Raw genomic sequence first — 26,450 nt, 5'->3', positions numbered from 1 at the left:
TTTGGGGTATGTGTGCGAAATTTAATGGGTCAAATGCCGCAATGAGGGAAAAAAATCAAAAGAATAAATTAAGATTAAAAATGGAAGGGCAGACGTGTCCTTTTATATACAGAGGTGATTGCACACGATAGTGTAGGGCTGGTAGATTGCGGCTATGAGGACTCTGTTGTGGTTCACAAGAGATACATCTGCAGACTCAGGACATTTTAGGCAGGAAGGGACATGGGTCAAGCATTCTTGCTGTTGGTAAGGCTTACTGGGATGGAAACATTTCAGAAAACCTGGAAGGCAAAACACATAACATTTTAATGTCATGACAAGGATGATCATAATAAGTCTGAAATAGCAGAACTCGCTCTCAGATGGAGCCAAAATATTAATAGCAAGGCTTTCATGGCATTACAGATAATATTCCATTCAAACAGTTGTGTTTGGAATTAAATGTCCCCCTGCAGCAAGATTTGCCCACCTGAACATTGCAGCATGCGAATGCAAGAGAAAATTGTTAGAAATTGATAATAGCAGGGACATAGTTTACCGAGAAATCAGATTTCTGTCAGCAAGCTTTTTTAAAAAAAAAATCTTTCTGTTGTTTCCAGTAACATCTAAAACTGAAAGAGCTTGGAGGGGGAAGAAGTGCTTCTATTTCTTTAGCCTTTGTTTATTTCATTGTTTGTACAGTCACTTTCTCCCCTTTGTTTGTAGGGGTCTTTCACAAAGCAGTAGGAGAGGAAATGTTTACAAACACATGACACTGAGCTAATTAAATCACAAAAATCAGTAGGGGGAGTCAGGGGCAGCAATAACATCTCTCATTACTTTCCATTTTTTTTATTTGTCTAGATTTTAAGTTGATAATGTCTCCCTCTGGAAAGTAAAACTTACTAGTCTGGTTTCTTTGTGCAAAATGAGTGAAATGCAAAACAAACTATATAAACAGTGATTTAGGCATGGTTTCAGCTTTAATAAGAGATTTTTAGTAATACACATGCTTTTTTTGTAAATTAACAACTTTTTAAACATGTCAGCATCCCTGCAGTCATAGATTTTAAGACCCAAAGGGTCACTAGAATAATCTCACTCAGCCTCCTGCAAAACAGGCCAAAGAGCCTCACACAGTAATCTCTGCATCTAGCCCATAAGAGCTGTTTGAGCTACAACACAGGCCAGGTCTACAGTGGTGCGTATATAAATTGTGTAGCTGGAGTCAACGTACTTTACATCGATTTTCTGGGGAGGCCCCACAGCAGGAGGTCAATGGGACAAACTTTGGTCAACTTCTCTTACTCCTTGCAATGGTGAGGAGTACCATGGTAGATGGGGACACCCTCAGTGTTTGATTCAGTGGGTCTTCACTAGACCCATTAAATCAAACTCCAGAAGATCGATCATCAGATCATCGATCCTACAGTAAGTGGAGACATGGCCATATTTTTGGAAAGAGAGCTAGTCTTGACTTCAAGATTTCAGGTGATAGAGAATCCATGATATCCCTAGGAGTTTGTTTCTGTAGTTAATACTTAAATAATTGTTAATAATTAATAATTGTTCCTATAGTTAAAAATCTGTGCGTTATTTCTAATCTAAATTTGTCTAGCTTTAGTTTCCAACCACTGCATTTCAGTGTACCTTTTAGTACTAGATTAAAGAGCTATCTACTGTAAGAAACAGTCATGGAGACCATAATCAACCAACTCTTAGTTGGCCTACAGTGATTCTGTTGATCATTTTTAAATTCTGGGACAACAACATTAGTTTTCCCCCAGTCCTCTAGAACTTCCTCAATAAGGCAAGATATGTTAAAACTCAACAATAATAGCTCAGAGTTGTGTTTGGTTAATTCTTTTAATACTGTTGGGTATCAAGTCCTGCAGCTTTGAAAAAACTCCCCCTTCTCCAGTTACTGATGGGACAGAAAGTATTTCATTATCTCTATAACACATGAACACATCATGCTGCTTATTTTCAAATACAGAGCAGAAACATTGATTGAATATTTCTGCTGTTTCTAAATCAGAATGGACAATCACACAAAGCTCAGCCACTAGAAATCTTTTTTAAAATAACACCATTTTAAATGTAGCTCATTGCCCTGAATGTTGTGTGCGTTGATGATGCAAGGCCACGAGAGTGGGTTGCTTCAAATGTTTTTAGGGCAAACAATGAAAGATCAAGACACACTCACCCTAGAGATTCCTGTTTCAGCCCGACATGATGTGCTTGACAAAAGCTGAGCAGAAAAGAACAAGAAAGGTATTACAAAAATCTGCCCAAAACCAAATGCGAGTTCTTGCCCTTTGGCACAAACAGCTCATCACATCTGTTCCCAGCCCTTTTTTAGTAATTCCAGTCATTAACCAGAGATGGGGACAAACATCCTATAGAGTTCAGGGTTAGATTTCCAAACACTCAGCATCCCCCAGGAGAGCTGCTAAAAATGTTCAGTTCCTAGAGGTTCTTTGTGCCACTTCTGGCTAGAGTCTCAAAAAAACCTCAGCGGCCAGCATGAAACACACTTTTGAAAACCTTGCCCTTGTCTTTTGAAAATTCCAGTCTTAGAGATCAGCTGCACCGTTTAATGCCAATCACCTTCCATTTAATGGAGCGCAACTCAGTCCTCTGAGGGACTTGGTCTTGAACAATCAAGCTCCACAGGGAGTGTAAGAGGGTGGCCACCTTCAAGCACCCCCTTGTGGTACAGGTTGGCTCTGCAGCATCCCTGCCTCAGTTTCCCTCTCCTCCAGATGGTCCCGTCATGGCTGGAGATAGCAGGGCAAAAGGTGGCCTTGAGTCCAGGTCAATACTAGAAACATTTCCCCATATAGTGATGCCAGTTAGAGGTGTGGTTCTTTGTTACCACCTGTCTAGACTGCCCAAATGTAGATGAAACTGTAGTGACACTAAAGGGCTTTTGCTGGGGCCGGTCTAGAGGAGCATTCCAGAGGGTCCCTTTGGCTGCTACTGAAATGGCACAGAGCGAACCTTGGGGCGTTTTGATTGGGAAGCCTGGCAGATCTTGAGTTCATACCATAGCAACAGGGAGCTATTGAACTCACAGGCCCTGCACCCCTGTGCCACTGGCCCACACAGCAAACCACGGTGGGAGTCGGTCCTAGAACTGCCCTCACTCCCCTGCCTTTGCACAAGGCATGTTGCATCCTGGGAACTTTTGCTTGGCAATCGCGGGTGCGTTCTCCTGAGGGACAGGTGTCAGATGGGTTTTCCTCACTCACTGGCCCCCCATTGCCATGCGGTCAGGGGGGTGCATTTAGCATCTCAGAGCAGACTGAAATGGCTGAGGGAGCCCCCAAAGGAATCGTCTCCTCTTACCTTCATAGTTGATGCAGCCGTTGGCATCTTCCTGTCCTGTCATCAATTGCTCCACCTCGCTTTCTGTCAGTTTCTCGCCTAGGAGTGGAAGCAGAAGAACGGTTGATTAGGATGGGGACTCTAACACTGCGCTCCCCCTGGGTCCTGCTGCTGTGGATTATGTCTCCCTTAGCTACTCCTTGAGAGACACCCAAAGTCTCCCCGTTGGCAGGTTAATATCTGGGAAAGGATTCGTCTCTTGGCTAGTCGTTGTTTCTAAGATTGATTAACAGAGCAGACATGAGCCAATGGGCTACATAGAATCATGGATTCCTAGAGCTGGAAGAGATCTCAGGAGGTCATTGAGTCCAGCCCCCTGCCCAAAGCAGGACCAACCCCAAGCAAATCATCCCATATCTGGACCCGCTAGGGGACCTAGAGAAGAGGAGAAAGGAATAAGAGGGCAGCTGTCCGATAGCTGGAAACCAGGCTGGGTCACATCTGAGCTAGTGAACAGGATGTGAAATGCTCTCTTATCCTGGAGCCACACTTCCCCTAAGGCCAGTCCTGGACTGGCCACATGAACATTAAATTGGGGCTAGAGTCAGTATCTGGGAGAGGAGGATTTATCTGTGTCTGCCACGGATAAAAAGGTCTCCCCAATTCATTACACCAGAGTTAAGTCCCACACACAAGACTTCACCTCGACCTGCAACAGAGAGGGTTTCTGCCACCCCACGCTGCACCATTACGGGTCGGCCATGTCTAGGCTTTGTCCCCAGCCCATACCCAGCGTGGCGAGCACATGGCGGAGTTCTGCACCCATGACCGTGCCATTCCCTTCCTTGTCAAAGACACGCAGGCCTTCCACAAAGTCCTCAAAAGTGCCCTGGTCCTTGGAGCGGGAGATGTGCTGCAGGATTGGGAGGAAGGTCTCAAAGTCCAGCATTTTTGTGTTCATTTCTGATGGAGAAGACAGAGAGACAGCATTGCTTAAATAGTCTCTGGCATCTTTTATACCAAAGCACTTTACCAGCTCCCTCCCTCCCTCCCTCCCTCCCTCCTTCTCTCTGGCTATGTCTAGACCGCAGAGTTTTTCCGGCATACCAGAGACATCCCGGAAAAACTCTGCTGCATCCAGGGAATGCGTCCGCTTTTTCGGAAGTTTCCTCATTTTATAAGGAATAAGGGGTCTTCCGAAAGAGGAGGTTTTTTCCGACATTTGGCCCCATGTAGATGGACCAAATATCGGAAAAGCCTCTTCCGAAAAAACAAGCGGAAAAAGGTATGCAAACTGCAAACCGCAATTTGCGTATCTTTTTCCGAAACCCCCTCCCCGCAGTGTAGACATAGCCTCTCTCACACACACGCCCCCTCCCAGTCACTTTGCCCATCACTCAAAGGCAGCCACCTCTGAGGTAGAACCAGGCAGCCCTTTAACCATGTATGTGGGAAGGAAGTGGAGAAGAGCACCATGTCCAGACTGAAAGCACATTGATGGAAGTAGGTTGGTAATTAAACACACTAGCATATGGTTGGGAAACTAGGCTTAGAGTCTACTCTTGGGGGAATCACCATGGACGCTTTAATGGGCCCAGATGGGCAGGACTTGGGCTTTAACTCTTCTTCCCAAAAGTCCAGCATCTGCTAACACGTTGGCTCTGTGCCTACCCAGCGCAAGTAGATGGGCGATACCACTTCCATTAGCACCCTTCCAGACATGGACTCTGAGCTTCAGCTTGTCCCATTCACACTTTGCATGCGACTACACTGGGGCTCGGGATGGCATTTCATTCACCTACATCTTCATTCTTTTCCTCTTATGCATCCCTCCCTCTCTCACCCCCACCCTCGCTGTACTTGCTGAAGGAAGGGAACCTGCCCTACTGGGCTGATCCTTTCTCTTCTCAGCCAATAGGAAGTGTGAAAAAACAAAATGTGCAGCATGTTCCCTCATGCTCTCTGAGACAGACAGTCTCCTCCATGCAGAAACCAGAGCCTCTAGATGAAACTCTTTAGTCCCATTGACAAAAGCTTTTGGATTCACCAAGACCCAGAGTTCAGAGACGTCTGAGAGAGTCGGGTTAGATTTGGGAGGCAGAGTAGAACCAGCAGCGAGTTTCCCTTTGCCCTACCCTCATGTGCAGCCATTTACACCAGGCAAAGTGGGTATAAAAGGCTACTGAATCAAGAGAGTGGAGATGCAGGACCCAGCTCGCTGCTCTGACTCTGCAGGGCTAACAGGAATAACTGTGTCTGGGCCAGTCCAGCCAGAACAGACTCAAAACACAGTGTATAGATCTGCTAAGTCCAATGGGGCCATTGTTATGCAGTTACTTCTTGGATCATGGCCGGGCTTAAAAAAAAAGCAGCAGTACTCATCTCAGTGGCTTTGATGTAGTGTTGCCAACTCTCGCTATTTTACGTGGGCTTTACAAAAGCCCCGGCTTCCAGAATCAGGGGACTGGATGGGAAGCTCAATGTTCATTGAAACAAGAAGTGTGTTTTTAGTCCTCAGCACGGTGGAGACTAGCTGGAAAACGCGAATCTTGTGCAGTCGAAGGGCTCCGAAAGTAGAAGGCAAATACAAATCACAGCCCATGCTCTTTATTTCTTATTTAAAATGTCATGCACTTTGGGGGTCTGACTCATGTTCTTTTGGATGCTTGAGCTTGGTCACAGCGGAGATCAGATGAGCGGCCTTTTTTAACAGCCCGGGGATTTATATTTAAGGCAGTGGGGGCAGAATGTTCTGAGTGGAGAGCACAGGAATTCGCTTCACTTGGCGCCCGTCAGAATCCGTGTTTTCTCCCTCAGGGCGTTGGATAAGTCTCATTGCTTCTGCTTGCCCCTTGGGGGAAAGGCTGCATACAGGGGTGGGGGAATTCTTTTGATTGACAGGGTCCCCCTATTCCTTTGTTAACTGGTTACGGGTGTTGTCCAGGCACCCAGAGAGTTTCCCAACTAGAAGGTCGTTATTAAGCAAAAAGTAAAATCAAGGGGTCCCGTCCCATAAAAGTCAACAAAGCTTCACCGATTTACGCCTCCTTAGGATCTGGCCCAAGAACAGCTCAGTCAGGGATGAATCATACCGTGTGGGTAGTGTGCCCTCTGAGCCGGATCAAGGGTGATATTTGGTAAGGAGGAGGGGAGGAATTATTCAGGCATGAAGCGTCTCTGAGTCATTTTCTTTAAACTATGAAACTGACAGAGCAGGAATTAGCCCCACTAGTTCTTCTCTCCATGGGGCCATCTCCTGTTATGTTATTGGCTACATCGCCCCTGCAAGCCTCCAGGAGGGATCAGAGAGGCTCTGTCCACTAAAGCCCTCCAAAAGACATTGGCAGGCGGATAAAGGAACAGAAGGGGGGAGGTTCTATTCTAGCTGCAGTCAGCTCGCCTGCAAACAGCGCGGGAGGGAGACGGCGGGCCAAGAAGCAGAGCACTGACAGTGTGATGCACCCTGAGTCTGGTTAGCAAGATAAGGGGTCTCCTGGGCATACTGAGCCAGTGGCTCTTAGTGACTCATGAATGGCAACTAAGTGAGCGATGGAAGATTCTGCATCTGGCTTTGAGCCTTCTCTGTGCCGGCCCTGCTTGTCCATGCTCCCGAGGAAGATGTATAACCAGTTTTCCCTGCGGCCACTCAGGAGAAATTCCAATACTGCCCAGCTGATTAGCAGAGCACCTATGGCTAGTTTTTTTTCTACAGGTGGTGCACATTCACACATGTCTTGGTGCACATGACAAAAATTATTCTTCACACAAATGGAAACAATCCACACATCGATGGAAAAGACTGGAGGGAAGATTGTCTATACCGGCTGTCCTCATTATAAGTCCAAGATACATTTAAAAAAACTTGGATGTCTAGCAAAAAAAATTAAAGCAGAGAACTTTTCCCCCAGGGCTGACTACCATTTGTGCAAATGGGGTGGGGCACGGTTGTGCAACTTAAAAGCAGGGAATGGGAGGACTTATATCACATCAGTTCCTACAAGCATCAATGACCGTAGGGTGGAACAGATATATAATGGGGGCGCCCTGTAACCCATTCCCCCAACTTCAGCAGTGAGGCTGAAGCCTGGCATGTTCCCTGAGACCTGCCTGAAAACCCCTCTTGGCCATCCTGCCTCATCTCCAAGGAGGAAACTCTGGCTCTCCCTTCCCTCTTCTCCTGCCCTAAAGTATATTCTGCTCTAAAGAGGAGATGACAATGGAAAGAGGTGTCAAGTTCCAGGGGCTTAGGAGCACAGCGCTGTGGCTGTCCTGACAGCCGTAGGGCGGCCGAATCAAGCTTGCACCATAAGCTGCCTTTGGTGGGCAGAGTCCAAGAACCACAGTGAGCCAGAGATCAGCACAGTGGCCGGGCACAGGACCAGGGATGGTCGTCTCATAGCAACAATCTAGGAGAGATTGTGAATAGAAACCCACCTCCGCTCTGCCCCATGCTCCTGCCTTTGATCCTCTTTCCTTCCCTACTTCTCCTTGTCACTGCCTCTACAGCGTGAACTGCGTGCAGGTGACAAGTATCAGTCAGACAGAAGGCCCAAGTGACCGAAATCAACAAGCTGCCTACAAAACAGTTCAGCACAAGCTTCCTCACTCTGCTGCCCTCCACCTCCTGCCTGCAGGAACGGCCCATAAAGGTAGATATGGGCGCTTTTTTTTTTGTGAGAAAAAACCCCACAGCCACTAGATGGGAATGAAGCTGGTGGTTTAACTCCTACAAGAAACAAAGTCCTATCTAGGGATGTGAAATAGCAATTAATCTTTTCTGCCAAAAAATGGTTGACCAACACAATTCACTCGTTTGGGTTGACTCTGGCCAGTTTCTTTCAGTCCAAAAAATCCTTCTGTTGTGTTTCTGCCCCTTTTGTGTTGGCTTTCTACACATATTTGTGCAATCAGGTTTCATAGCATGGATGCGCAACAAGACTCTTGACTAGACCTTGGAGGTGCTACAAGCTCCTGTGCAGAAACGCTTGTGAAAAGCTCCTTTTAAATTTGCTCTCCAGGAGCATTTGCACCAGAAACCTGATGATAAAGGTGACTTTTGTACAATCCATGCACTGAACAGCACCAGATGACTTACACAACCAGCCACAGCTCGGCAACGTGGCTGGAATTACGAGCGACACGGCAGGGAGCCAATGATGTTTGCAAGAAAATGCCATCCAGTAAAAATAACATAGAGAACAATTAACATTTGCTCCTGGAGGTTTTGCTGGTGGAAGAAGTGAAGTTAGTTAACTAAGTTGTGAATTATTCACTCAGCTCTGGCATGGATGAGGTATCAATGCCTAAACCAAGAGTGGGACTTGTGTTTAAGTATAGCTAGCTAGCTAGCTAGATAGATCAGTTCATTTCACATGGGTCTCTGCACAGCCACTAGATGGGAATGAAGCTGGTGGTTTAACTCCTGCAAGAAACAAAGTCCTATCTGGGAACGTGAAATAGCAATTAATTTACTTATTGAGTAGAGGATGGAATTTCCATTGACTACTCGACTAGTCGTTAAGGAAGGGCACTTAAAGTGCTCACTTCTGGCTCACGCTGGGTCTCAGCACAACTCCTGGCTACCCCTCTGCATTCTTAAAGGGATAGAGAGAAGCAGGCGTGCAAAAATGCCGCTTCAGTCTCTGGTGCCCTGCGGGGTCTCAGGACAGCCCCCATGCTGCCACTTTGTATTCTGAAAGGGACAGAACAGCGGCAGCTAGTCCCTCAGGTCACTGTCAGCACAAGCCTCCCCTCCACGCCACTCTGAATTATTAGGGACGGGGAGCCAGCAGTGAGAGCCGGCAGTGTGTCGGAGTCTTTGCACGCCAGCTCCTCTCTGTCCCTTTAAGCGTGCAGAGTGGCAACGGGGAAGTGCGGCTGCTCTGTCCCTTTAAACATGCAGTGTGGCAGCGTGAGAGCTGTCCTGAGACCCAGTGGGGGACCGGAGACTGAACCAGCATGCACTCTGGCTCCTCTCTGTCCCTATAAGAATGCAGAGTGGTGCCAGGAGAGGGAGGTGATAGAGTAGTCCACGGATGGCCAACCCATGGCTCTTCACCCCTGAAAGTGCGGCTCGTGAAGCCTTCCCCCCCTTTAACCCCTACAAACGGCCCCTGGCTCCCAGATGTCTTTGTGGTTTAAAGGGGCAGTCTCTCTTTTTTTTTTTTTTTTTTTGCTCAAGAACTCTGATGCGGCTCTTCGCATATTTTCCGCTGCTGTTTCGTCTTTCTTTGTTTAATGGGTTGGCCACCCCTGGAGTAGTCGATAGTGCTACCCACTAAGCTCCTGCTTATCTAGTAGTCGACTACTCGACTACCCCTTCATATCCCTAGTCCTTTCCTTGCAGCTATTAACAAATGAACCTCGCGTCTCTGCCCCTTGGCCTGGCTTCTCTTACCTTCTGGTTTGGGCTTGCCCAGCACCTTCAGAACTTCAGCATTGGTTGGGTTCTGCCCAAGCGCTCGCAGGACATCACCACACTGACTGTAGGTGATCTTCATCTCCCCGGTCGGGGTCCTGTCAAACAGCATGAAGGCCTCCTTGAACTCTGCAGAAAGGAAGGAAGAGAATCAGCTGGGAGATTCCTGTAATGCTCTTACATCCCACTGGACAGAGGCCTGTAAAACTGTCCCTGTCCCGAGAGCAGCCACTGGACAGGGAAGGCAGGGTTTGGAGCATGGAGTGTGGGGACTTTCAGTGGGGACCACCTTTAACCAGGTCCTGCAGTTAAATGTCTCCTAAGGCCAAGAGCATCCTCAAGCACAACTGCCTTTCCACGATCTTCCTTCTTGACTCAGTCCTCCCGTAGGCTGCCAAGGCCCGTAACGTCACTCAGAACTAGGGATGTAAAATCCTGTTTAATTGGTAAACCGGTTAAACATATTGCTCCAGCCACCACCAGTGAACCTTAACCTCCCCCCACCATTAAGGGTGAGGCTGGCCGGTTAACCGGATAACCAGTTAAACATTCACATCCCTACTCAGAACATCCCCTCCCACCTCTCTGCCTGAAAGTCTTCCTGGGGCCATTTTAGCAACTCCACCCCCCCCCCACCTCCTTCCAGCTCCACCTCAGCTGAAACTCTGCGTCTTCTGGCATCTTGGTTACTACTGCTCTCTTCTCTGTGATCTCCCCAGCTCTCCTTGTCCCCTCCTGTACAAAATGCTGCCGCCCGATGTCCCTCATATGCAAAGAAGGGGGGCGTGGCCTCCCCATCCACAAGGATCCTGCCCTCAACCGAGCCCTGTGCATTGTGGGATACAGGACTGCCGTTTCCAGGTTCTAGATAACAACCTCCCATCTGCCTAGCACCAAGCACCTCCTTCTACCTTGGGGGATAGGGCCTAAATCTGGAAAGATCAGGATCTGCTTCCTCCTATAAATAATATTCTTCAGTCTCCTGGCCTGCTGCAATATTTTCTCTCTATCCTTCAAGTCCGCCAAGCGAGCAATGACAGTCCTGCCCGTGTCTGGCCCAGGCGTATGCCTCCTGTGTGTTTCCCTGTAGGCTCTCTCCACTACAAGGGGGTCTCCGGGTGTGTCGAGCCGCAGAATGCGGGGCAGCCAATTCTCCAGGAAGGCTCTCAGGTCTCGCCCCTCCTCTTTCTCTGGCAAGCCGAGAATCCTTAGAGTGCGGGCCTGGGCCCGGCTCTCCATTAGCTCCATGCGGGTGCTGAGGTGGCTGTTTTCTCGGGCCAAGCGTTCCAAGGCTTGGGTGCACTGCTGGGTTTTCACCTGCTGCTTTCTGACCGAGGAATCCGTCTGTGCGGCCGACTGGCCCAGGCTGGTGACTAGCCCTTCCAGCACGTCCATGCGAGTGTTGAGAGACACGATTTTCCCCTCAAAAGCTGACACGAACTCGAGGCTCTTGTCCGTTTTCTTCCTGATTTCCATCAATAACTCTCGCAAGGAGGCATCGCCGCTGTTTCTGTTGCCACGGGGACTCGGGGCCTCGGGGGCTCCATGTGGTGACCAAGGCTCCGAGGTCCAAGAGGCACATTCTTTGGTTTGATAAAAGTCCCTCGACAGGATCTTTGGTTTGGTGGGTTTATTACTGGGCATTTTCATAACAACTGCAGTGCTTTGCCTTACTTAGGGTCTGGACTGTCCATGCCCATGGCTTGGTCCTGTCGGCCTAGAAGCCCTGCCAATTGTGTCAGTCCCTCGCCAGCCAAATCCGGCACCTCCACCTTTCTTGAGACCAGCCACCTCTCCTTTCCTACATGGCCAGGGGAGGCCGCCCTGGAGTTGCTGCCTCTGGGAGTGACATCACAATGCCGGCTTCTCTGTCTATGGTTTTGTGCTGAGCTGGCTTTGTGCCTGCGAGAGAGACTCGGCCCACAGGGACCATACAAGGGAGCTGCTGCGATTGTCAGCGAACAGCATCCTCCTTCGGTTCCTGTGGCCAAGATCTAGCTATTTAGAATGGAAGGTGAGTTCTAGTCCTGGCGTCCCCAGAGGAGTGTGTGGTTAAGCTAGAAAGGGTGTCTTGGATTCATTGTAGCTTGTACCCTCTCCCTGCGGGCCTCCAGCCTCTGCAGGGAAGATAGCAGCGCGCATCTGACCAAACTGGATTCCATCCAGAGGTGGGCAAGAGACGCACTGGTACCAGCAGCCCACGAGACCAGCCGAAGGCTGTGCATTCAACGCTCTCAGTGTTGGTGAAACCCAAAGACTGCACTGTTGCTACTTCTTTTACGTTTTTCACTGTATCTCGCTCGTTATGTTTTGCATCACCGTGACCATTTGGGGGCCCAGCCTAATGGGAGCCCTGATCTTGTAATATGTCCACCAGCCTGAATGTGGCCCCAGATCTCAGCTGTATCCAGAGGGGTTGGCCTATCACTCATCACCGGGGGACAATTCCCTATGTGGCGAGGGTGTGCCCGTTCAAAGCCATGCCCTGATTTCAAGCCAAGGGGACATCTTTCAGCACGAAGCGAACATGCTTTTCTCTTGTTCACCTCTGAAGTCAGGGTTCACCCGTTTCACCTCCACATTGGGTGGCATCCCCGTCAGCACAGCTGGGAGCTGAGTTCCATATCTTCCTTCTGCTGCTGTAAGACTTTGTGTCCTTACTGATTCCCTGGCCTGGCTCCCTTTCATCCTCCTCACTCACTTCTCTTTATATCTCCACTTCTGTCCCCGTCCCTTCTCACCGCCCCTGCCATGGCCCATGCTCTGCGCAAGTCTCTGTTCCGAGTGTCCCCCCCCGCCCCGTCCCACCCTCTGGGAAGGAGGCCTTGAATTCTCCTCCCCACTGCAGCCCTGGTCAGTATCATTCCGCGCCTGATTGTGCATTCAAGCCTCGACTGTACTTTCTGCTTTGACATGCCCCTCCTAGCCCCTCTAAAATGGCATGAACCAATACCTAGAGGGAGTGTAATGTAGTGGTTAGAGCAGGGGGCCCCAAACTGGGGCGGGAGAAGTGTTTGGGGGTGGCACGGCCAGCTCCCACAAGGAGTGGGGAAAGTGAGGCACCCAGCCTTGCTCTGTCCCCAGCTCCGCCCTGGCCCCAGCTCCCAGCCGTGGCTCTGCTCTCAGCCCCAGCCTCACCCTCAGCCCCCGATTGCAGCCCTGCAGTGGCTTCCATTCCCAGCCCCTCCCCCAGTGACAGCCCCTCCCCCAGCGACAGCCCCAACCTCAGTCCCCTTACTCCTTCTGCACCCTCCTCCCCAGAGTTCCCAGCCCCGTCCTCCTGGGGTGGCGCATGAACAGCGATGGAGGGGGGGAGGTGACCAAGCAGAGTTTGGGCCCACTGGGTTAGACCACGGGGAGCTGGGAGTCAGGACTCCTTTGGTCCGTCTCCGGGGTCAAGGTGGCAGAGTGGTCTAACGATTCACGTGGGAGAAGGGCTAGGAGGCAGGACCATGCCTCTAGCCTCAGAACGGCAAGGGAGTGTCGCCCAGTGGCTAGGACAAGCCGGTCAGAGTCAGGGCACCCCGGCTTCTCCTGCCATCTCTGCAAGAGAGCGCTGCCTGGTGGTTAAAGCCAAGGGCAGAGCGTCAGGGTTATGGTCTTTCACTCTCCCAGCCAGTGGCCACGCAGCAACCGCTGGTCTGAACGAAGCCAGGCGCTTACCTTCTATCTGGTCAGCGCTGAATTCAATCTAAAGGGAAGAGAGAACAGCAGAGTGGTTAGAGCCCCATCGCTGCCCTTTGCGCTGGGCTCCTGCCACTGGAACCTCACCCCCAGGCCCACCCGCGCCGGGGAGCAGCGCAGGAGCTCAGCAAAACACACCAAGTCCAGCTTCCCCCTGGTCGCAAGAGGAATTCACCCCCCGAGCCTCATTCCCTGTCTGGCGACAGCCCGGGAAAAAGCTGGGGGCCCTGTGACAATGAAGATGCTAAGGGCCCTCCGCACCTCGTAGTTCCTGGGCATAGCAGCAGGTGAGAGCTGGGAGCCAGGACTGTCTAACTTTGGTCCGGCCCATGGGCTGCATCTGGCTGCTTTCAGTTTCTATCCTGCTGCCCCTGCCACCGGAGATCCAGGCGGGGCTCAGGCAGCTGGATCCTATTTAAATGGCTCATGGTTGCGGCACTACCCCCGGCAGGGGGCAGAGCCGTGGGCCCTTTAAATCGCCGCAGCAACCCCAGGCAGCTGCCAGGCAAGGCGGTAGTGGCGGGGCTGTGAGCCCTTTGCCGTGTTTTTAATTCAAAGCCTCCTGCCCCAGACAACTCTGGCGGGAGGGTAGCCCCCAGCCCCGCCCCTTCAGCCCTAGGCACCGCCCCTTCCTGGGTGGAGCCAGCCCATGACCATGTACCACACTTCATTGTGCCCCCCCTCCCCCCCCGCAAAAATTATTCCCCATCCCTGGTCTCAATGAACCGCTGAATTTCTCCCATAGGGGCAGATGGGAGCCTGGGGTGGCAGGGTCTGCTTCTTGTTAGTCTTCCGAAAATTCCGGCGAATGTTTCACTGGGCAGAGGGAGATCAGTGCCAGGGCTAGTTCCTAAGGAGGAGCATTTTGCCCCTCCACACACACCAATAATTAATACGGGGCCCCTTAAGGGGCCTTAAGAAATTGCTTAGTCTGCTTACGCCTCGCGCCGGCCCCGAGCAAGATCACTGGAACACGGGCAATTGGCACCTCCTGCCAGCTAGAGCGGGGCTTAATTGTGCTCTATCCAAACCCAGAGACCTCCTCTGCACTGTGAGGGACAGAGGTCACCTGGGGAAGAAAGTAAAACACTGTCTCCTGTAGGGTGGCCCGGTGTCCGGTTTTGAACTGGACAGTCCGGTATTTGAGGGTTCTGTCCAGGAAACAAATTGAGAAAATACTGGACATATAAAATGTCCGCTGTTTTCTAACGAGGTACGTTTTATTATGATCAGGAGTATCCGTACGAGAGCTCACACTGCAGGAGTGTCTCTACCAGGCAGGCAATACGCAACTACGCGAGGAGGGGGCGGGAGGGAATCCCTGGGGCCAGACTCACTCATGCCCCACTGGGACTGTGTGTGGGACAGGCAGTGCCCCGGGATCTGCGTGCGCCCAGGTCAGTCCCGCTCCCCACAAGCCGATTTTCTCCCCCCGCTTCCCTCCCCAGCCAGCCCCACTCCCCCTGACCAGCCATGCTTCCCGCCGGCCGGTTCTCCTTCCTTCCTCCCCTGGCCAGCTCTGCTGCCCCTGACCCCCACCCTGGCCAGCCCTGCTTCCCGCTGGCCTGTGTCCCCCCCATCTCTCCTGGCCAGCCCCACTGCCCCCGATCACCCCCCCGCCAAACCTGTTTCCCACCAGCTGGTCCCCCCCCATCCCCTCCGGCCAGTCACACTGCCCCTGACCCCCACCCCCGATCTCTCCTGGCCAGCCTGCTGCCCCCAACCCCCACCCCAGCCAGCCCTGCTTCCTGCTGGCCGGTCCTCCCCCATCTCCCCCAGCCAGCCCCGCTGCCCCTGACCCCCCCTCACCAGCCCTGCTTCCTGCTGGACGGTTCCCCCCCATCCCGGCCAGCCCCACTCCCCTCCCAGCCGATCCTCCCCCCCATCTGAGATCATGTCCAGTTTTTTTTTTAAGTCACCTGGTAACCCTAGTCTCCTGCTGTCAGTGGCACTGGAATATTTTGAGGAGGGGGGGTTGCTGAAAGCCAGCCCCCTAACTCCCATCCACCCTCCTTGCAGGGCGGGGACTGGGAGGGGACTCTGACAGAGGGAATCCAATTCCTCTCTGCATGCGGCTGTGTGTTGGGCTCCCTAGGAACTAGCAAACCAGCACTGTCTAGAGGGCCTGGCTTGTTTGAGAAATCATAGGAGTCGAAGCTGAGTCTTCAGAGGCTGACATGTTCCAAAGTGACAAGTAAAAGAGCCTTTGGAAGCCTCAATCTTTGGGGTGCTGGACTGGAGACACCAGAACGGGACCTGCTTTTTCAGAAATTGCCGAGCATGTGCCCTCTAAAAATCCGGCCCCTTTCCAGTCGGGCCCCTGAAATTGAGTTGCAACAAAGTGAGGCTTTTAGTCGCCTTGTTATAGTGCATGTGAGTTCTACTGTCCTATGATAACCCTGTGTGTGTGCCTCAGTTTCCCTGGGCACTGTATGGAAAAGGGGGAGTTTCTAGCCTTCATTGTTGCAGAGAAAAGCCAGAAAATGTGACCTCAGTATTGCCTGAAGGCCCCCAAAATCAGAAAACAAAGAAAAACCCTCCCTTTTTAATTTTTGTAAATCCCATGAATTTAATGTAAATCTCATTATTTGGGTGGGGGTGGTGGCTTCATATAATTGATCAGCTGGGACTGGCAGCACCAAAACTCAAGTCCTAAGTGGAGCGCAGGATCTGGTCCAAGAGGTGAATATAATGTAGGGTTCCTTTGTCTTGTACATAAAAAACATTCACCCCTTTCTTGTAAATTTTGCTCCTGACACTCATACCCAAAATGTTCAGGGCCACACGGAAACATGTCAGTGGTTTTCCATTGTTGGTTTTCTTTACATGCCCAGGAATGATGATCAGTGGAATAAATATTAATTTTGTTGTTAGCTGGATTCCCATAGGCCGCACTGGAGAGAGAGCAATAGTTAGGCTGGGGTGTACTGCTACTACATGCTCGTAGAACCTTTCATCTTTGTTTAGGGTAAAATGTACCAATTTCCACCACGCCAATAATTGTCTCCCCCCTTCTGTAATATTTTTCTTCAACAGTTTTCTTAAGGGAAATTTCCTTGCAGACTTTCCCGGATTATTTGAATGACCAATTGCTGGCTGATTTCCTGGGCCTATGTACAGGCTAACGATAGGGACACATTTTTTTTTATTGATCCCTGCTGCGTGTACTTTTGGTATAGTTCCTGCTAAGAGTAACAAATCCTTCTTGTCCCCCCCCCCCCTCCGCTGTTGCTATACTGGCAATATTCTAGAAAATAATTGCTGTCTCGTTCCTCATGCAGATGCGCTGACGGACTTTCCCAGCTCTTGCATTTCAGCTGTAACACAACTTAGTTTGTTTGCCAATACCTCTGTGATAGTGGCATCCAGCACTCCAACACTGAATCCAGTTCCACCCAAAGCAGTTTCCAATACTCTCCCTGAGGTTCTTTTTCTTATGGAACAAAAGACAGGACGATGTAGCACTTTAAAGACTAACAAGATGGTTTATGAAGCGATGAGCTTTCGTGGGCCAGACCCACTTCTCATCACCTAATAAACCATCTTGTTAGTCTTTAAAGTGCTACATGGTCCTGTCTTTTGTTTCAGCTACACCAGACTAACACGGCTACATTTCTATCACTATTTTTCTTACGGGTTTGTCAATAGACCATAATTGTAGCCATGATGCCCGCCCCTTATGGAATGTTTGATTTTTGTCCTCTTGATTTTTGCAAAGGGCTTCTTCAAAGAGCCGGATTAACTCCCCTGGGGACCCGGGGCTTATAGATTTTGTGGGGCCCCTAGGCTCTGGGGTGGGGACAACAATAAGGGGCTCAGTATGTGGGAGGGAGCTGCATGGGAACAGGCTGGGGTGAGGGTGCACGGTTTAGGCAAGATGGAGGAGCAGGCTGGGGATGTGAGGCCTGGGAGGGTGGAAAGTGTAAGAGAGAGGTGGGGCGTATGGGTGGTAGCTGGGGTGTAGGAGCAGGCTGGGGATGGGGGTGCAGGGTGTGGTTCTTGCCTTGGTTCTCCATTCTGCATGCTAATGGAGCGATGCACTGGAGGTTAGGGGAGTTTTCAGAGGGGTTTAGGTCAGGGAAGTAAGTGAGTAGTTGACTACTCGCATTTCCCTCCCCCTTGCTGCCTCTGTATCAGAGGCAGCAAGGGTGGGGGAAGCAGGAGCCAGAGCTGGGGGAGCTGGCTTAAAAGCTGGTTCCTGTCAGCACCATCTCCACAGTCCACCTGCCCCCTCTTTGCTGCTGCCTCTATCAGAGGTGGGGGGGGGGGACAGACAGGGGAGAGGAGGCTGCGATGAAGCAGCCTCTGCTTTGGTTGAAGCAGAGACAGGGGTGGAGGGATGCCTTTCATGAGTCAGATAGGCTGGATACTATGCCAGGCTGGATACTATGCCCTCATTCCCCAAGAACACAGAGCTGGAATAAAATTTGTGCTATAAAAAGAAAAAAAAAGTACAGTAAACTCCAAGGTACAAATCAAAGTGCAAAACCCACAGCAAGTGCTATAATAGAAACACCGATGGGATTGCTAAACCCAGTAATGTCAATGATTTTGAGCATTAGGTATTAAAATAAAAACAAACAGCGCCATGACATGCATCTCACAATGATAACACGGAGAAATGATGAAATGTTCAGAGTAATACAAGGAGTGGAAATAACATTTATAAAGGCGCAAAACTATAATTAACATGGGTTACAAGGATGGCATTAGGGCAGCTGTACCTTTAAGAGCACAGTCAGGCCTTGTCTACACTGCAATAGTAATTCTGAAATAGCTTATTTTGAAATAATATACTAATATAGACAGGCTAAGTGAGGGCCTTTAGGGGTATTTCAAGAACTTGGTGGCTCATCGATAAGCTCAATGATCTAAAAATGAGTTTGGTTTTTCCTCTGCACCAGTCCTTAGTAGGGGCTGAGAGTCCCCAGAAGAACAGACGTTTCAGTCACCTGATGCTGGGACCCATCTTGGACACTGTACTTTCCTACTGAAAGTCAGAAAAAGTTTAACCTGAATACAAAAGATTCCCACCTTGGGCAAAATCTATATAAATGTGGGAAGCCAAAAGAACAGCTGCCAGATAATAGGACTGCCTTGCTTACCCCAAGATGACTTCTAGAAGCATCTCAGACTGAAGCATCAGGCCCAGACTGGGAGGCTGTCCAGTCTGTGAGAGAAGCTTATCTTACTAACGGAGGGGGAGCTATTCCATGTAACCAGGTTCTTAGTGTATTGCACGTAGCTGGCATGTTGTGTTTTATTTGGCTTTAGTAACTTACTTTGTCCTGTGTGCTATGACATGTAATCACTTAAATCCGACTTTTTATACTTAATAAAATCACTTTTGCTTGTTAATAAGCCCCGTGTAACTAATTGTTCCGGGGGTGGTGGGGGAAGCAGCTGTGCGTCTTTCATTATGTAAGAAAAGGAAGAACATGAGCTTACCCTGAATAAAACTTCATACATCGTAAGATGGATTTATCTGGGATTCAGGCGGGGGGGGGGGGGGGGGAACAGACTTGCCAGGCCCCTGGGCAAGGCAGGGGCTCAGCTCTTCACCCCTGGAAGTGACAGGGCCTTGGGAAGAAGGGGCGGGGCTTGAGACTAGCTGGAGGTTTCCCCCTTTGCCCACCTTTGTTGGCAGGCCTGGGTTCAGATCCCATTGGGACTGTGCACCTGGATGCTGAGGCAAGTCCCTTTAACTGAGCCTGCCCAGAGCTGAGCTGATCTCAGTGTCTGTGTTAGTTTGCTTAGGGCTATGACCTCATCTCTGCATCAATGCTGGAGGAGGCCGAAGGGCTTGGCTCAGCAAGACAGAGTAAAAGGGGTGCCCAAGAAGGTTGGCTCAGTGGTATTTCAGCACATCAAGTGACAGCCAAAGGGGGGTTTCTGTGACTATACCCATCACAAGCATCTTTGAGGGTATCCCCCTGGGAATGCAAGCAAGTTCCCACCGCTGCCACCAACAGGGAACTGATGTACAGCAATGTAAGCTTGCCAGGCTGGATTAGACCCCGATCCCTCAAGTCCAGTGGTGACCAGAACCAGCTGCTTTAGAGGCAGGCATAAAAGAACCTCCCATGGACAATTATCTGTCCACAGGCAAAGTTCCTTCCCAAATCCAGACAGGCAGAGGTTGGCTTGTGCCCTGAAGCAGAAAGTTTAAACAAAAATCTGATGTAACTGTGGGTGCTCTTGTGAGCCACAGCAATGCCTATTTCTTTTTTCTGAATCCTACTGAATTCCTGTCCTTAACAATATCATGTAGCAATGAGTTCCACAGGGTAACAGCATGCTGTTTAAGGGAAAGCACTTCCTTTACTCAGCTTTGAGTACTCCTCTCTTCTCCCCACTCAAGGGTTCCCAAGATGATGGCACCCATTGGAAGCAGGTGGCTCTGTACTTAACCACAATGAGCAAGAATGTTTGTCCCTATGGAAGAAGGGGAACTGTTTCTCATTCCATCAACAAAGACCCAGAGGCAGTAGCAAATTCTTGGCAAGATCAGCTGGGCCTGGGAGTTTGCAAGCAGCGGGGGGGCTGGCAAAGCTGTCCTCTTTGGGAGAAAGGATGTTATTTCAAGGCTCAGTGCTAAAGTCAGGGGGGTCGCCTGGTTAAACAGCCTTCATACCGAGCATGCTATTCTTAACCCTCCGACTACAACACGGGCTTAGAAATGTAACTGTATCCAGGAGCACCACGGAAAAAGTGATCTCCCCTCGGAGAACAACAGAGAGGGGAGACTGAACAGACAATGTTCTCATGCAGGAGACTGACTCAGGATGAGATGCGGCAGGCGCCAAAATACTTTAGGACTGAGACAGCTGGCGGCGGAAAATCGGTTTCATACTGTGGGGGCAGCTGGAGCAAAGCCCCCCAAGGCTGTGCAGGCACGACCATCGCACCAAATCCAACTGCTGGCTCTTATTCCAGTCAGGACCGAGTGACGTCATTGGGCGCTGCATCCCAGCTTTCCTTTGAGGGGGAAATGTTGCTTCCAGCTTTTCTGGTCGCCAAGGGAAGCTGGAAAACATGCCCGGGATGAGGCCCCTGCACTGACCTCTGCCTGAGTTTGCAGAGAGCCTGGAAGGGTAGTTCAGGAAGGGGGGAGCTGCCCTATGCCTCTCAGTGGGGTGTGGCGCCAAGACCCGCTTACTCCTCTGGGGGACCCTACCAAGGCCGCCCTGGCACAGAACTCCACGTGAGGCCCAGCCCTTTCATTTGGACTCATCTACACTCGCCGCTACATTAGGTATTAGGCTCCACGTGAGGCTGTGTGAGAGGGCGAAACCCATCAGGCCATCCCTGCACCAGCATGCTGGAGGGGTGCCCCAAACAGCACTGCAACAGCCCCCGCAGGCTGCTGAACTTCTGGACTAGAGGCCCGGCCATGCCCCCTCATGCTCCGGCCGCGCTGCTGGCACCAGAGATCCAGGCACGCAGGGCACCAGAGGTCACCCCCAGGGCTCTGTGCCTGAACTCGGCGTCTCCTCGCTGCTGCGGTGCTGCCTGAGAACCCTTGGGGGGAGTCGCCGAAGGAGAGGCCAGTGCGGGTGCTAGGGAGCAGCCTCGTCTTGATGCTCGGGGTGGCATGAGGCTGGGGGTTAGAGCCATGGGTGCTCGGAGGTGTGGGGGGAAGCAGCTGGATTTTGCTGCTAGCAGAGGAGTCAGCAACCTGCCTTGTGTGGGGCTCAAACGCTCTTCTTCCAGCAGAAAGTGCAAGGGGGTTGTCACTGGCCCCCCATGTAAGCGCCTGGCTCTAATCTTCCTCCAATTGTTTCCCTAGCCTCACACGGGGATACTGGTTCACTCTGGGCTAAGGGTGCCACCTCCTGGATCACCAGCTCCTCTTTCTGCTCAGCCGCCTCCAGCCAAATACCAGTCCAGGCTCCCTTCTGAGTAACCCTTCAGGGAAACCCTTCACGTTAGGTACATGCCTAAATCCCACTGATTTCAATGGGCTTTCAGCATGTGCTTAAGGCAAAGCACCTGCTTAAATGCAGATGCTTTCCTGAATCAGGGCTTTGAGTGTTAAACGTGCAGCATAAAGTGCTCAGACCTCCCTGTGCAAGGTTCCCTCTAATAGTTTCCATCCATGTGTGGAATAATGTTGTTCTGTGCACCGAGGCGTGTGTGAATGTGCACCACCCATATAAACCAAAAAAATCTAGCAGTGGGTGCTCTGCTAATCAGCTGGACAGCACTGGAATCTCTCCTGAGCGGCTGCACAAGCGCCCAGCATACAGGGAATGCCATCCCTATGTGCCACAGAGCCAGACAGCAAGTGTCCTCTGAGGTGACAGCTTCCCAGGTAACCAAAAAGCCACTCTCAGCAACAGGAGATGATGACTTTGCAGCTCCAGTTTTAGCTGGAGATTGTTTCGCCTAGGGCCAAACAGAGGGGAGTGAAGATTTCCCACTGGAAACCTTTCAGTACATCCCAGCCAGAGCGAACCACCTCAGCACAAGCCACGGTGGCAAGTCGGGAAACGGAGGGCGAGCTGGCTCTGAGGGTAAAACACGACGAACTGGCTCTGAGGGTAAAACGTGTGCCCAGAACAGCTTCAGCTCTGGTCACGGGCTGCCTTTGCCATACGGGCGATGATCCCTGAAGCCTTTGGCTCCCACGGAACTCTACCGCCAGGTGAAGTCTGATGCAAGGAGCAGGTGTTGCTACACCCACCGCGTCTGGTCTTCAACCTCCTGAAGTGTCCAAATGCCCGAGGCTTCAAAGTATAAAAGCCTAAAAGGCAGCCCAACTCTTCAGTAGTATCCCATGGGGGGGCTTTCCTTTCTGATCACTTTGGGTACGTCTACACAGCAGGGCTAGAGTCAGAAGAAGTGACGCCGCTTTAGCTACGTCAATTGCATAGCTTAAGTCGAAATAGCTTATTTTGGCTTTTGGCGTTGTCCACACTGCCCTTACTCCTTGTAAAATGAGGGTTACAGGAGTCAGAGTAAGAAGTCCTCCAGCTCCACATTTCGAAATAAAGGCTCGCAGTGTAGATGCGCACATCAGTTATTCTGAAATAGCACTGCTGTGTAGACATGCCCTTTATGATCCTGAAGCTTGAGAACTGCTATAGCCTGTTCTATTTTATGTCACGGGGCTGGATCTAGCACCATTACCATCAATGGGAATTGTCTTCCATTGGAGCAGGATTGGGCCCCTAGGAGGTCTGAGTTCTGTAATGCATTTTGATGCTGATCAAGCTATTTGCCTCCAGGAATATCCTGTGGCAGCAAGTTCCGCAGGTTAATTATGCAAAGGGCTTCACTTGAGCCGTTCTAAATTTGGTGCCTTTTAAGTCAGCGCAACCCCCCTGAGTGCAAGATGCTGACCGCAGCCCTTTTCATTCAGGAAGGTCCCTGGCTAGGTCACGCCTCAGAAAAACCTTCCTTCAGCTTCTTGAAAAACAAAAGCCAGGCACTCTTATTCTATCTGAAGGTTTCCTAAAAACAGCGTAAGAGCAACAGAAGGCCGCTGCAATTCATCATTTTTCCAAACATTTTTGGCACATTTCTCTCTTCCCCCTAAGATTCTTACACCTGCTCACGTTAAGGTAATTGCCTATCATACAAACAGGTAGGGATGTTAGCTGTGTAACCGCTGAAATTTCATCCGTTACACACACCTGCAGACAACTCCTTGGGAGCCGGTGTGCACCAGGAGCTGGCTTTTAGGCACTGGCTGCGGCCCTGCATTGCTGCCTCTGATACAGAGGCAGCAGTGCAGGGTGGCAGCTGGCCGGTGTGTGCCGGGAGCCAGCTTAAAAGCTGGCTCCTGGTGTGCACCAGCTCCCTCCTACAGTCCTGCTCTCAGGGAGCCGGCTGCCACCCTGTGCTGCTGCCTCTGGTACAGAGCCAGCAGCATGGGGTGGCAGCACGGGGTGGCAGCCAACTCCCTACCAAACATATTTTGCAAGTGGAGTTTCAGGCCCAGATCCTGCATTGCAAATCTGCAAAGGTCTCTTTAACTTACCTGCATGCTCCCCATACCCTGACCCTGGGGCTAGCTGGGGACTGCTTCAGATCCAGCTGAAAATTTACTTTCAGGGCTGATCTAGTTTATGGCTGGCTGCCCCTTGCCCCACAGAGCTGTTCCAGCAGCAGGGGACACCCCAGCCATGCCCCCCTTTATCTGTGCTTTGGAGACTGAGAGTTGGGGTGGCATAGGAGTCACTAGAGCAGCCATGTACGACCAGAGGACTCCCAGGCAGAGGGAATCGTCGGGGACACAGGCAGGATTCACTGGCTTCCCAGAGGTTTGGAGCAACGCTGGCTTCCCCAAGCCAGACACCGGGCCCAGATCCAGTCCTGCTGTCGAAAACAGTCACCCCATTGGGGGGTCCAAAGGGCAGCACCTTCAGAGGGTGCAGCTGTTTATCACAAACAGTCGGAACCTCTTTGGTCTGCAAACCAGGGGGGGAACCTTGGCACATGCCCCGTGCAAGCGCCTGGTTCCAACAGGATTGAGGGAGAGCAGCCCATGAGACTGATTTCGGTGCTAGGAGAACAGTAGAGGAATCTCTGTGCTTCCTGGCTCTGACCCAACAGTGGCAGACCGTGGTCATCTGCAGATGGACTCAAACCTGGGACCTCTGGAGCTCAGGGCATGAACCTCGATCACATGAGCTGAAAGCCAGCTGGCGGCTAAGGCTGTAGAGCAGACTCGTTCTCTCTGTGCATGGACTCGGGGCCACTAGCCAGGACAGGGCATCGCATCCAGCAGGTGTGTGGGTTATACTGGGAAGTCCCTAGATGGGGCTTGACTGTGTGTCCTTGCCTGATGTTGCTTCTCCAGGGCAGCTTTTTGTGTGCAAGTTGCCCATCTGATTGCCAGGCTCTGCCCCAGAGGTAGCTGCATTTTTTCTCTGTGCGCGCGTGTGTCAACCGGCAAAGTGCTGTGGGACGATCCCATGGCACTGTAAGACTAAAAATCCCAAGTTTTAAAAGAATCCCTCCAAAAGAACAGCCGGGGCTGACGTTTGGGTCAGATCTGATTCTCCACCTCGCAGAAGAGGCGGCCAGTTTGCCTGAGCTCCCCGCCAGGCGGAGGAGACACTCACAAAAGAACAGCTACATTAAAGAAGGGTTGGAATGAAAGGAATGTCCCCCCCCACCTCCGTGCTCACTCCCCTCCAGATTCAGCAACAGCCGGGAACAGAGCCCTGCTTCAGACAGGGAGAGCCAGGGGCTCGCAAGAGGAAAAAATTGCCCCATTGACCTTGCTGGCAGTTCTGGGGGTTAAGCACCTCTCAGGATTTGGCCGTTCGTTATTTGGGGATCCCCCCTCCCAGGCTGAACGGAGGATCCCGGTGGGAAGGTTTCTGGAGAGGAATCCATTCCATTGGTGCCAACCCTTTGCTCCCCAGAACCATCCGTGAGAACCAGGGCTAAAAAGGCGCATCCCTCCTCCGGCCAGACGGGTTAGGGAGGGGCAGAGATCCCCACCCCCCACTCCCTGCCCCAGGGTGGACTCCAAATATTTCCCCCTCTGGTTCTAGCGATGCGGGAGGGCGGCTCAGCTGACACGATTCACATGGTGCAAGCACGTGGCAGGCCCCGGCAAGGAAATGGCTAGAGACTGGCTAATTCCCGTACTTACCCTTACGCTCTTGGGGTCAAAGGCGGGTTCCTTGGGTGCTTCTGGCGCCGGAGCTGGGGCAGGGGCAGGGGCTGCTGCAGGCGCAGGCTTGGCTGCCTCTTTCTTTGGTTCCGGTTTCTTGGGGGCCATGGTGCCGGGTTCTTTGCCAAGGAGCTAAGAAGGGTTTTCTCACCCGACACGGCAAGGGACCAAGGGACAAAAGGCAAAGTCTGCAACGCCTTATATACCCAGCCCAGTGCTCGCACCAGAGGGGCAGGCCAGCTGCAGGAGCAGCTGCAACTTACTATAAAAGGAAGAAACTCCAAAGAGAGGGGCCCTGCTCGACAATTGCCCATTGTCATCAGCGCCCCGAGCACCGAGACGCCAGCAGCCATCACGCCCCCTAGGAAGGGGGCACCTGGGTGCCTGGCAGGGGTGGATCCGGGCTGCTTCCTAAAAGATCATCAAAAAACAAGAATACAAATGGCAGGAAAATAGTATCAGGCCGGCTGATAAACCTGCCCCAGTCCCCAGGGGGGAAAGTGGCTTTTTATAGGCCAGCCTGCGAGTGCAAATACTGCAGATTCCTTTTAAGCCCAGGATTTGCGAGCTGCCTCTTCACAGCCGCTCACTGGAATAGCTGATCCCTGCCCCTCCAGCTCAGCCCGCTGCCCTGAACCTTTTAAATAGCCCCTCGGCCCTGCACGTTGCCCCAACCTCTTCCCCCTCCCCTTGAGCCTGCTGGGGCCGGGGGGTTCTGCCTGAGCAGGGCTGGGACCGACAGATCTGGGCCTGCTCGGAAGGGTCTCATCGTTTCTGTCGTTTCGTGGGGCATTCAACGTCACATTTTCCACAATAAATAAAAATTTGAAACAGCGCTGGCCTCAACCCCTCTGCTTTACTGCAGCGGCAGCTAGAGACCCCAGATGAGATCCGGGCCACATGGATAGTGTAGAAAAGTCCCTGCCTCAGACAGCTTGCACTCCAAATAGACAAGACAGACAAAAGGCGGGAAGGGAAACTGAGGCACAGAGCTGGGAGGTGACTGGCCCAAGGTTACCCAGCAGGCCACTGGCAGAGCCAGGAAAAGAACCCGCCCCGGACCCCCCGGCCAGCACTTTAGCCACTATGCCACGCTGCCTCTCTGGACCCATACTGCAAGCAGGCATTGCTTCCAAGCCAGCGCAGGGTGTAACGTTTTCAGGGCTGGCTTTCCCTGGCCCTGGTCGGAAAGGAGGAGGTAGAGCAAGGACGTCCCCCCAGCATAGCAGGCACATAGGAGTCGAGTGACCATGAGTCCAAGCTGCCGGAGGTTCGGCTGGGAGAAAAGGGCCCAGCAGGGACGCTAACAAGGCAGTGGGGGAAGGTAGTTAAGAGAAACTCCGCCTTTGGCATGACCTCGGCACGAGTGTGGACTCCTTTCCAGTTCCTTGCCCCCACCGACTGGAC

General features: G+C 51.6%; 1 protein-coding gene across 2 annotated transcripts; it reads right to left on the bottom strand.

Moving 5' to 3' along the window:
• Positions 1-25,233, bottom strand: LOC102453002 (myosin light chain 4). 2 transcript variants are annotated; one of them, XM_006125743.4, is made up of 7 exons: positions 25,023-25,233; positions 13,391-13,418; positions 9,707-9,856; positions 4,099-4,272; positions 3,331-3,408; positions 2,186-2,230; positions 1-281 (listed from the first exon to the last, which is right to left on the bottom strand). In XM_006125743.4, the coding sequence occupies exons 1-6, from the start codon at positions 25,149-25,151 to the stop codon at positions 2,202-2,204; spliced, it is 588 nt and encodes a 195-aa protein (XP_006125805.2). In that variant the 5' UTR covers positions 25,152-25,233; the 3' UTR covers positions 1-281; positions 2,186-2,201. The 2 variants fall into 2 exon arrangements, with proteins under 2 accessions (XP_006125805.2, XP_025041760.1); XM_025185975.2 differs by lacking the exons at positions 13,391-13,418; positions 25,023-25,233 and adding an exon at positions 10,639-11,522.
• Between the last annotated feature and the right edge of the window lie 1,217 nt (positions 25,234-26,450).

Source organism: Pelodiscus sinensis, chromosome 29 (genome assembly GCF_049634645.1).
Source record: "Pelodiscus sinensis isolate JC-2024 chromosome 29, ASM4963464v1, whole genome shotgun sequence".
Lineage (NCBI taxonomy): Eukaryota > Metazoa > Chordata > Testudines > Trionychidae > Pelodiscus > Pelodiscus sinensis.
The sequence above is the reverse complement of the archived record's forward strand: the minus strand, read 5'-3'. Positions and strand labels throughout refer to the sequence as shown.

What these genes read in the sequence shown, in the direction of transcription:
- LOC102453002 (XM_025185975.2), bottom strand. Translation starts at nt 11,377, where the DNA reads ATGAAAATGCCCAGTAATAAACCCACCAAACCAAAGATCCTGTCGAGG. An exon ending in TTTAGGCCCTATCCCCCAAG is followed by an intron (nt 9,857 to 10,638) that starts GTAGAAGGAGGT and finishes TCCTTTCTGCAG; the next exon opens with AGTTCAAGGAGGCCTTCATG. An exon ending in GGGCAAGCCCAAACCAGAAG is followed by an intron (nt 4,273 to 9,706) that starts GTAAGAGAAGCC and finishes CTTCTCCATCAG; the next exon opens with AAATGAACACAAAAATGCTG.